Genomic DNA, 11,538 nt, shown 5'->3' with positions numbered 1-11,538 from the left:
GCGAGCAACCGAGGAACAGCAACGCAAGATCTCAGCAAACACTCACAGCGGCCAACAGGAGGCCCCGCATCACGCGGCCCAACGGGCGCCTCACAAACCGGCCGTTGTCGGCCCAGTGGGATAGCCCACAGCTCAGCTGGCAATGGAGGCGTCTTTATCTCCACATCACAGCCAAAGAGACCTTGGGAGTCTAACTGCCCTGTGATGCAGTCGACGGACACTGGAAAACAGACAAAACTCGTCTTGCGCACAGCCTTGCCCATCCATTGGCAACAGCAGCAAGCACAGCAGCAACAGCAAGCACAGCAGCAACATCAACAACAGAAAGACCACTTACATGAGCAACAAGAGCAACGGCAACGCCCCGAAACGCAGAACCAGCACGAACAACAACAGCGCAGGACCCAGAGGCAGCTACTGAACCAGCACCGCGAACAGCAGCATGATCAGCAGCAGCACCAACCACAGCAAAGACAGGACGATGTGCACCTTAAAAATCCTTTGGTGAGTTGCAAACAGACTGTTGAGCCCCACAAACCAAAGGCCTGCCCTGTTCCTGCAGATGCTCGTGTAAAGTTCGACCACGGTAATTATCCCCTTAGTGCCTGCAGCAGCAGCAGCTGCTGCCCTGGTAGCAGTTCGTACGCCACTGCTGCATCTCGACAGGGCACTGCGGTTAGGCATTCCCCCATTGCTCCTCAGCCCCAGAAGCAGGGTCTTGCGGCTGATAGCATCTATCTCCGGGGCGGCTGGGGGCTTATGCGTCCGACGAGCGGCGGCACACTTCCAATAGATTGTGGGAAGCCCCTGAAGCAGCAGCGATGTGCTTCAGAAGTACCAGGGGGTCCCGCTTCCGGCTGCTGCACTCCTTCCTTCTCCCACTCGGAGGTGCTGCACAAAGCAACAGCAGCTGGAAGGACAGCAACAAAGGAAGAAATGCGATGCACAAGCAACAGTAGCAACAAGGCGCAGCCTCTTCTGCCACAGCACGGAGCGCTGTTTGGGGCCCTATCTCCAGAGCAAACAAAAGTTGTCAACGCGCCGCCACACTCCAGCGTATGCGTCCTGGCAGGTCCTGGAGCAGGTAAGGTTCGGCCCCTGAACATATTGGGGACTGTATGCGCGGCAGTGGCTGCATCCCCTGAGCTGACATGCTGCGACAGGGTAGAGGGGGCGATGCTGTTCGCTCTTGCTCGGAGTGTTTCAGTTTTACTCTTGAGTATACGCCTGTTCGCTCATCATTTCCTCTGTGATGGTTGACACGAGTTCTTTGCCTCTAATTACTGTTCTGCTAACACTAGACGCAAATGGCTGTTCTAAGGCCCTAGCGTCCAGGTTATTAGCATCGCTGCGTTTCGCTGGTGGCAGGCAAAACGAGCACAATAACGGCTCGCATAGTGGGTCTGCTGCTGCAAGGTTGTCGGCCTTTGGCTGCTTTGACCTTCACCAAGAAGAGCGCCACAGAACTCGAACGACGAGTCCGTGGAGGTCTTGAAGGAGTGCTCAAGGACCAGTGCGCATCGGCTTGTTCCTCCAGCTGGAATGCGGGTGTGGGTGGGATCGGTGAGAAGGATCTGTTCGTAGGAACGTTTCATTCCTTTTTCGTGAGGCTCCTCAAGAGCTACGGCGTCTGCGTAGGGGTACCACCCAACTTTCGCGTCCTCAATCAGTTTCAGCAGCTGTCAATCCTCCGTAACCTTATCGACAGCGAAAAACGGGCCGAGGCGATGCGCAATGGGAGCTCTGGGGCTAGGGGAGTAAGTGCATTGTTGCGCAGCAGTCCAGAGGTCCCTGAGGTGTCGAGCGAGGAGGACGACGGCTGCTCCGAAGAGGAGGGAGAGGCCCGGGGGCCGGCTTTCCAAAGCCTTGACAGCGGCGCATTCAACTCTTCCACCACCAAGGAGGCGGAGGAACTCCGCAAGAGGATCCGCAGCATGAAGTTTATTCCCGAGCTGTTGGAGCGCGAGCGCGCTGCTGGCTCGGTGCTCTTTCGCCTGTTCTTTCAGTACGATAAACACCTCAGGGAGCAGCAACCACCCCTCCTTGACTTCACCGATTTAACCGTTAAGGCACTCAAGCTCCTAGAACCGCCGGCAACACGCGCCGAGTTGGGCGCGCAATGGCCCTACCTAGTTGTCGACGAGTTCCAGGACACTAACAGCAACCAGTTCAAGTTCATTTGTCTCCTCGCCTTGCAAAGGCCCCCAAACATACAGACACTGCACACTGCAGTAGGCAACCCTACCCTACCAAACTCTACGCCAGGGCGAGGAGGCGTTACCGTCGTAGGAGATGACGACCAGTCTATTTACAAATGGCGAGGCACGCACACGGGGGTACGACTGGCCTCGCAGCCCCAACCTAGCTAACTAGCTGAGTTTTGGAGCTAGTTGCTTCGATTTCTTCACACGCTTTGCACTTAAGCTTAGCTCCTTTTCTGTTTTTGACTCAGATATTTCACGAATTCAAGCGCAACTTCCCCGACTACCAAGAATTTTTTCTGTCCTGCAACTACCGGTCCGTCCCAGCGGTGGTGCGTCACAGTTTGTCGCTAGTCAATTTCAACTGGCCATTTCGGATTTCCAAGGCGCTGTACTCTTCACATGACTCTCCCGGGGATGGGGACCTTTCTCGCAGCATCTACCTGCAGGGCAATGCAAAGATTGATACAGGAGCGGAGAGGAAGGATTCAGTAGTCACAGATGCAGCGATAAAAGACACAAGGGGTCCAGCCGGGGGCCACGTACACGGAGCATTTCTTCCGTCTCAGAGTTTGGAAGCGCAGTACATCTTAAGGTATATTCTCTGCCTGAAGCAACACCACAGCTTGCGATGGGATGACTTCGCTGTTCTCTGCCGCACCAACAGCGCCTTATTGGACATCCAGAACCTCCTGACGAACCCCCGCATACAACGCGCTGCGTGCTCCTCTGATTCGCCTTTCACCGCCAATGCAGTGCGTGAAAATTCAGAAAACTGTGGGGACAGCATAGGTTTCTGCGATCCCAACAACCCTATTGACCCGGCGATGTTGTTTCCGGCTGTGGACTTGGCGGATCTCGAGCTGCCTGCGGGAGGGCTGCCCTTAAGCAGCACGACTTCAAAACGGAGTGGAGGGGCAGAGGTGTTCTTGCGTCCAGATGTACTAGACCTCCTCTCCTACCTCCGTTTGGCAGTTGACCCTCACCACGACGCTTCCTTTATTCGCGTGCTCAACAGGCCACCAAGGCGGGTGGGGGCAAAGACCCTCTTGGCTCTAAAGCGTGTCCAGAGCGCATCCGCTAGCCATTCAACAAACGAGACAGACAATTCCTGCACCATCATTGAAATGCCTTGGCAAAGCATCCCTTGGGCTTCAGGCGACCAAAGGAAATCCAGGGAAACCCCTCCTCTGCGTGCTTCTCTCTTCGATGCCCTGTGGCGCGTGCTGCGTTGCGCCGGTGTGCAAGGCGAAGTTCAGGAAGTGCAGCCGGAAGGAGCTGCACATGCAGATGTAGTGGCAGCAGCTGAAGCTGCACGGCTGCGCACGAATCAGCTGGAGTCTCTGGCCTCCTTCGGTAAGGCGATCTACAGACTTCGCGCCATGGCAGCCACAGCTGTTTCCGTTAAGGCAGTGCTGGAGGTCTTGCTTGGCCCCCTAGGGATGGGTGAGTTTTTCGCCCATAGAAGACTTATGAAGCGCTCGCGCCGGGGAGGACCTCCAGATAATGAAGGCGCCACTGGCACGGCTGACTCTGCCATTCCGCAGAACATTGGGACGCCTGCAGCTGCGGCAGCGGCAGGCACCAAGCCGCGCCGTAGCAAAAGGAAAGCAACGGCGGCCGATGACGTCGAGGATCCCAAAGGATCAGACACCCAAAAGGAGGAAGCCTCTCTACGGGAACTATCAACGCTATATGGGTCGGAAATGTTTGCAGATGTTCTCGCCTTGCTGCGAGCTGCAGAGGCTTACTCACCCAATTGGCAGCAGGCTACAGCAGCAGACTGCATCCTCAGGCTACTCCGAGATGCAGACGCTGGGAGGTTCTTACAGCAAAAAGTTACAAATGCTGTTACACTCTCCACTATTCACCAAGCCAAAGGCCTAGAGTGGCAAGTAGTCATCGTTGCAAGAGCCAATGAAGGGTGTGCCAGTCCCTGCCCTTCCCTTAGCAGCTCTTTCCGACGTGAAAGAAAGGCTTCGAAGTGCTGATATTCCCTTTTGTCTGTTGCATGCATCTGTGCTCATACAATTGTTCCTTTCGACCTTGTGTACATACGCTGCAGGACACTACCCATGGGGATTGGCGGTAGTCAGCCGCTGGCGGACTTCGTGGGTCGTTTGATTTCGAGTTTCGCCGAAAAACCGCCGATGCCTGAAGCGCTGCGTCAGGCAGAAGCAACGATAGTGAGGCAAGCCTCAGGGAACGAACAGCATTTTCACCTCATGGAGGAGCGGCGGGTTTGTTACGTAGCACTGACCCGAGCTAGACGTTTTCTGCTCCTCACGGCTCCCCTGGCTGATAAGGCGAATCATCCCCTAATCCCCTCCCGTTTCTTCAAAGAGTCGGGTCTCGTGTCGCAGCGGCAGCCGCAGCCACCGTCGCCGGCAGTGCCAACGGGGGCTGACACAAAATCTGACGAAAGCCAGAATGCTTAAGTGCTGTACTGAAAAAGCAGATTGGCCTACGTTCGATCCGGCCAAGTGCGAAAACAGCGTTTTTGAACGCGCTGACGGAATGCACAACACCTCAATTTTCCGTTTGGTGCTGCGTTTGCCAGAAACCAATTGCAAGTTTTTGTGTCTGCATGCAAATGCACGTCGCAGTAGGTACACACGCTTAATGAAACATGGCACCTGAAAAATGGCGACTGGGTCGCCATACGGCGGCACGCAGAGGTAATGCTATGCCTTTTAATAGGCGTAGACAACATCTAGGCGCATCGCGCCCTCCCCCACTACATAACTGCTTTGGTTTGGTTCTGGCAACAGGAATAACACGTCATAAGTTTCGCTCTCTATGGTGGCTTGAGCTTTCGTGCTGCATGAAGAGGCGGTGATCGCTGCAGTTGAACAACGGAACAGACAACTCTTCGTTGACAGCATTGTGCACACGGCAGGCCCACAAAACCAAAGCTTCCTGGGAAGTTGGCTTCGGTGGGTCGCATCTAATGATTGGCACGAAGGCCTCTCGGCACACATGACACGGGTAAAGACGCGAAAAACACCACAACCAGTTCAGCGCCGCTCGCCGCTCTTCCGCACTCTGCACAAGTCAACACACAAAACCAGAAAACATGGGATGCCATGGATGCAAGTAATTTATATCCACTCCATGGAACTGAGCAATTCGGGGGGGGCGCAGTTCACGGCCGCAGGCAATCCATGCCTGCAGTGAAGGCTGAGGTTACGATGGCAGACACACTCACAGGTTCATGCGGGAATTGGGCTACAGCTGTATGCAGCAACTTCCACGAGGCTCTTCCCAGTTGCTCTCTGCTTGGCGGCAGCACTCGACCGTCGGCATATCTGCCTCGAGCAGGAGCGTTCTGAGTGGGCGTAGAGGCACATGGGCAACTGGCTTGCTCCTCTCTAACCATTTCAGCGGCAAGAACCACGTGCACATACTCCTTGAAGGCGGAAGGATGTGGGAAACGGTTGCTCAGAAGGGCAGCCTCGCCTATGCACCTCGGCTGGAAATTTTGCCGCCTGCCTAGAAACTTGTTAAAGGAATACCATGGTGCGGGTCTTAGAGTGAATATAGAGCATTTTGTCTAAATAAACGGGTTGGATAGGAAGTACACACTTCAACGGGGGGCCCGCCTGCGGCTCCCCAAACTTTCACGGGTCTCGATCGCCAATTGCTTAAGCCACCTGGTGCGCTCCCACCATTGCGTGTTGCATACTTTTACATATTTCACTTGCTGCTGTGAGATCAACAAGATTTTCTCCCTGTTAAGAGGCTGCCATTCATAGCGTTCTGGGTTGCATGCACATCCGGTTGGACCCGCTGCGGTGGGGTTGTTGAGTACAATCTTTGCGTCCCTGTTAGAGAATTGAAATCGAGTACCCGGACAGTTTGAGGTAGTGTAGATACGCCGAATGGGAAGTTGGATCCATGTGTAGTCTTAAGGTCGTAACGCGGGCCAGAACGAACAATGTCGCATCTGGGGACTCTTGGAAACACCGTAACTGGCATTAATTTCAAGGCCTTACGGCACCTCCGTTGGCCAACACATCTGACGAAAGCAGGATTTACTTCCAGCAGATCACTGTGCCTCTCCAACCCCCTTCTCCCGTCAAAGCTGAATTTTATTGAAGTCTCGGATTTGAGGACAAGCACGCATGCTGCTCGCGTTGGGGCTGGTTTTTCCCTGGCTTCAGAACTCCCCAAAGCCTGCTTTTTCCGCTCGTTAACTCATATACAGAAGGCATGTCCTGGGTCCTTTCAAAGATGCATCGCCACTACCTCTGGCTCGTCGCCCGCTACTTCGGCAGAGGGGCTCGTAGAAAGGCCTGTCCGTCGCGGTGGCTCGCTGGCTGACCGTCCAAATCTTGTCGCCGCTGAACCTCCTAGTCTCCGCCTAGTGGAAATTGATATGGAGGACGTGGAAAAAGAAAGAAGGAAAGCCATCAACAGAAATAACTTCTACGGGGTAAGAACGCACAGCTGAGATCCGCATCCAAACACATGTTCCCTTTCCTGCCATCTTTTTCAGAAACACACACAGCCCATTCCCGATACATGCACGCTCGCATGATTGCGTGCTCCTTTGCGTGCATGCGTGGAACGCAAGTGTGTTGCAAGCATTTCCTACTTATGCACACAGCATGTTGTTGTAGTTCACTTGCTTGGTGTTTCAGAAGGTCTTGCTTGGCATTCTTCTGGCTGGTGGGGGGCTAATGTACCTTGCCTACGCAGCAGCTGACGTGAGCTCGGGTCTCATGCGCCACATGGACGGTCTGCTGGAGCTCCTTTATGAAGTGCTTCCTGAGAACTTTCCAGACCCCGAGTTGGCGCACCACATCGTCATGTGGTTGGCCGCCAGGGGATACCTCCCCTATGATCTCGAAAGGTGATATTGGCGACGCCTCCCATGATTCCCAGCTCATGCATGCACACGCATGTAATACACAGGTGCACTGATGCATGCGCACGCAAAAGCGTATGCATGCATCAGTGCATGGCACGTGTTCGTGGCGTCTGTAGTTACAATGTGCCGCAGAAGCACATGCATCACCTGTCGTATGCCTTGTAGGGGCTCTGTGCATGTCCCAAGTAGCTATTTTTGATCTTTCCAAGGATACCTGAAGCCGCTACATGAGCATGTTTCTGCCGTTAAAGATCATTATACGCTTGTCTTTTACCGTCTGCTGTATTGAAGAGCAGTTGGGAAGATACTGAAAAGCGTGAACGCAGCGGTGTTGTTCTAGAGAGCACCAGCCCGCAGAGGTCATTCACTGGGAGCTACAATCTGAAGTGGTGCGCTGCAGGGATGATCCCGAGCTCAGCGTCAATATAAAAGGCTTGACCTTCCACACGCCGGTTGGTCTGGCGGCGGGTTTTGATAAGGACGCCGAGGCCCCCTTAAACTTTTGCAAGTGCGCCTGTTGACGCCGCTGTTAGGCGGGCGGTCTTGAATTACACTGGCAACCTCTTGCTGAGTAACAGAACACGCATGCTTTCGAAAAAGCTTGGGGATATGGCTTGTATGCATTTACGCATGCACCATCTTATGTATTTTGTTCACAGAATGGGATTTGGTTTTGTAGAAGTTGGGACTGTCACCCCTAAACCCCAGCCCGGTAACCCGAAGCCTCGCATATTCCGTGCAGCGAAGGACCGAGCAATAATCAATCGATGCGGCTTTAACAGGTGAGGCTAATGAACCAAAAGCACACTGGTCGCCTCGTGGCTGGCCCTGTTGGTGATTGTCGGCGAAGGGATAAACTGAATGTCGATGGAGGTGACGATTGGGTGCCTTCTTGCTCAAAGTGAACCCTCAGCCGAAATGCATGCGTAGTATGTTCGTGCCCCTGGCTTCACAGCGCTGGACTAGACGTCGTGGAGCCCCGCCTGAAGCAGGCTTCAGCAGACCGATGGCACGATCGTCTGGCGCGGCGTTGCGTCATAGGCGTCAATATAGGTACGTCTGGGTTGGGCGCGCTTGGGATGGGGTGAGACGCTCCTCCCCAAAGACTGGCAGCCAGTCCATAGGGAGGGGAATCTGAATGCCGCTTCCTCAGGTAAAAACAAGGACACGGAAAATGCAGAAGAAGACATCCGTGAGGGGATCAAACGCCTCGGTCGCTTTGCTGATTATTTAGTCATTAATCTGAGCTCCCCCAACACACAGGGACTCCGGGCTCTGCAGCAGCGAGACCACCTCCGCAGAATCATTACCACAGCACAAAGTGAGCTAGACAAGTTGGAAAAGCAGGAGGCGCATCAGGCTAATATTGCCCAGCCCGAAGACGCAAAACCGGACGCAACTGAGACGTCACGAGACATCACGCACAAGGCGCACGATTTCTTCCCAACACAAACAGGAAAGCGCCCGCTCCTGTTTGTCAAAATCGCGGTTAGGCAGCTCTACGGAATCACCACTACGATGGCCAAGCACAACCCCCACCTCGACTGAGAGGTTTCATTTTTTCTTGTTGCTTGTGGTGCTAATAGTGTCAAAGCCTTCTTCAGAGCACGTCGGACACTTTTGATGTTCAAGCCTCCAGTCACTGCTTTTTGAAAGTGTGCAGGAGCTCTTTCTTGTTTTTCTCTTTGCATCTGCGTTCACAGCCAGATCTGACGGAACAGGAGAAACGAGACATTGCGGAAGTCGTAAGTCCAGCCGTAAATCCATTCGAGTGCTTGCCTTTGCTACGGGCAAGTTTTCACAGCTTCCCTTCTGACTGGATGCTGCCACTCCCGCCGTGGTTGTGGCTAACGAGAGCATACGAACATTGCTCATCTTTTCTACCTTATCTTTGCAGGCGCTGGACACGGGCCTAGACGGGCTCGTTGTTACAAACACCACAGTAAGCATTAGTTGTGTAACGCTGAAGCGCAAGCCAGTAAACTTCGTTGACGACTTACGTGACAGTGTCAGTGACGTGGTGCTTATCCGAGCGCCTTGTTTTTTGGGCACAAGTACTGACCAAGAGGCTGTGCTCGGTACATGCTTCACGACCCCAGGTTTACCTGGTTATACCTCCGGCTGTAATCAACGACGTGTTTGACTTCCTGCAGATCCAGCGCCCAGACTCCCTTCAGAACAAATGCAAAAAGGAGACGGGGGGCCTCAGCGGCAGGCCACTGAAGGCAATGGCAACCCAGTGCGTGTCGGATATGTACAAGTTGACCAACGGTCAAGTCGCAATTATCTCGGTGAGAGGAGTGTAGGGATGGCTTGCATCATTTGCAAACTTTGGGGCGGGAATTCGGCAGCGTTTTGCAGTTCTTTTCCATTTGCGTGCCCGATGCTGTTTGCGATAACCAGTCCAGCAGCTGCTGTAGTCACTGTTTGCTACTTCACTTGCCGTACATTACGCATTCCGTTGAATCCCACCATTAGTTCAGTTGCAGCTGCTTTGCAACACAGAGCGGGGGCATCGAGACCGGGTTGGATGCGTACCAGAGGATCAGAGCAGGAGCGAGCGCCGTTGAGGTGTACTCATCCTTGGTAAGACCCAAGCGCTGCTGCATTGCATTGCTTGATCATTTCAGCCTTCCTTGTGGTGAGCATAGACTGGTTTATGCAGACGTTATTTGTAGAGTGCCTTTGACCCACTCCCAAATGGAGGCCGCAGATTAGGAGCTGTTGCGTCTGCATAGGTATATAGGGGACCCGTGGTGGCTCGAAGAATTAAGGATGAGCTTTTGAGCATTTTGAACCAAGCAGGCAAGCCGCGATTCCCTCAGCAGTTTGCTTGCCACTTCCCTTAGCAATGCTTTACAACGGTGTACTTCAGGAGAATAAAGTTCGTCAATATGTTGCGGAGGATGCGTCAGCAAAGTGCACCTTATTTGGGCTTTTTCTGATTCCTGTCGGGGGCGCTTCCAGGTATCTACAACGTGCAAGATGCTGTGGGGCTGGATCACCAGCCGCCGAAAAGGCGCCGAGTTCAAAGGCCAACCTTTGAGTAAATATGAGGTTTCTTGCCTATGTAGTTCTGAAATGCACTTGACATAACGGAGTCTTGTCTTGCTTGTCATCGTTGGAGGTACGTCAATTGTCCCTCGTGGAAACGCAGGGCAGCGCTCACGGGGGCGCCCGAACAAAAGAAGAAACCCAAGAGATGATCTTGTTATCCTGAGACCCGCACCGAGGAACACCACTGCCTTGCTCCTTTTACGGCTGAAGGAGATGAATCTGTTGCGGAGTTAGCAATTAATCGGTGAAAAGGGCTTGAAATCGTAATGTTGTTACCAGAGCACTGAAAGGAAACGCCTGTTTCTTTTGCTTTCGATAGTTTCTTCTCGGATTGTTTTTGACGAAACTGCACCACTCCTATACTCAAGTTATAGCGTCTTTTATGGGCGCACTCCACAGAAATGGCGCACGGGGGGCGTTGCACTATAGAACACCCTTTAAAAGTGTTGATTCCATACCCCATGCAAGATGAGCGCTCTGGACTAGCACTAGCGAACCAGAATACAATGGGAACATAACGTGTCCACAGTGGAGTGGACCTAGAAAACTAAGATACTTCCTCGCATCGAAGTGCCGGACAGCCATACGCATGTTCAGTGGGGGGTTGGAGCCTTAACTCCTAGGCTGCTTGCTTGCAAGAAAATGCATGGTTACGCTTAGGTGTTCACCACGAGTAGGAAATTTGGAACTAGGATGCTTGCTTAGAGCTACATGCATGACTACTTTACAGCTTTCAGACGAGAGTGGGCCTTGTGGACTGGGTTGCTTGCTCGCAGCCTAATGTATGACATTGCAGATGTGTTAACAGGAACGTGTTATTTGATATCTAGATGTTTTCTTGCAACTAAATGTAAAACTCCAAAGAGCGGACTGTCGCACTGCACGGCGGCCCGTTCGACGGCTCGTCGCCAAGCCTTTCATGCGCAAAAAAACGCCATGGAACGGGCGTTGTTAGTCATTTCTCTAAATAAGCAGCAAATTATCGTATTCATGTTGATCTCTTTTCTGCCTATCATATTGGAGTTCCCCGCACATCCTGTCCAGCTTCGTGCGCACTTCCACCGGTTGGCGCTCACCGGAAACGGCAACGCCCACGGCGCTGAAGTAGAAGCCTCAGGGGAAGCCAATGGGTAGTATTTCCATCTGATTACACAGTTTTATGAAGTAGAGCAATATTTTTGCTGATGTGTGGAGATCATCACGGGTGGTTGCAGCCGCCGTCGATGCATGTGTCCAGATGGAGACTTGAGAGGGCGTGGGTAGTTTTGTTAACGTGGGGAGTTCGTGAGCCTCCACACAAACGCGAGATAAATTCTTCTTTTGCAATTATCCTGCATACAGAAACGTGGTACAAAGGCACACTTCTGATGTATGCGGCAGGACTGCGGAATGCAGAAGGGCGAAGAT

General features: G+C 53.1%; 2 protein-coding genes across 2 annotated transcripts; both read left to right on the top strand.

Moving 5' to 3' along the window:
• Positions 1–204: 204 nt before the first annotated feature.
• On the top strand, positions 205–4,639 carry EAH_00009500 (dihydroorotate dehydrogenase, putative; the record flags this gene model as incomplete). The annotated part of the gene is made up of 4 exons (XM_013391924.1): positions 205–1,084; positions 1,369–2,231; positions 2,453–4,125; positions 4,267–4,639. 4 exons carry the CDS (start codon positions 205–207, stop codon positions 4,637–4,639), a joined length of 3,789 nt encoding a protein of 1,262 aa, XP_013247378.1.
• A 1,940-nt stretch (positions 4,640–6,579) lies between these two features.
• Positions 6,580–9,923, top strand: EAH_00009490 (hypothetical protein; the record flags this gene model as incomplete). Its single annotated transcript, XM_013391923.1, has 11 exons — positions 6,580–6,636; positions 6,845–7,056; positions 7,415–7,582; positions 7,734–7,856; positions 8,030–8,127; positions 8,228–8,562; positions 8,778–8,819; positions 8,972–9,016; positions 9,228–9,365; positions 9,580–9,660; positions 9,813–9,923. 11 exons carry the CDS (start codon positions 6,580–6,582, stop codon positions 9,921–9,923), a joined length of 1,410 nt encoding a protein of 469 aa, XP_013247377.1.
• Positions 9,924–11,538: the final 1,615 nt, after the last annotated feature.

Source organism: Eimeria acervulina, genomic scaffold (assembly GCF_000499425.1).
Source record: "Eimeria acervulina Houghton genomic scaffold, Eah_scaff47, whole genome shotgun sequence".
Classification (NCBI taxonomy): Eukaryota; Apicomplexa; class Conoidasida; order Eucoccidiorida; family Eimeriidae; genus Eimeria; species Eimeria acervulina.
The sequence above is the reverse complement of the archived record's forward strand: the minus strand, read 5'-3'. Positions and strand labels throughout refer to the sequence as shown.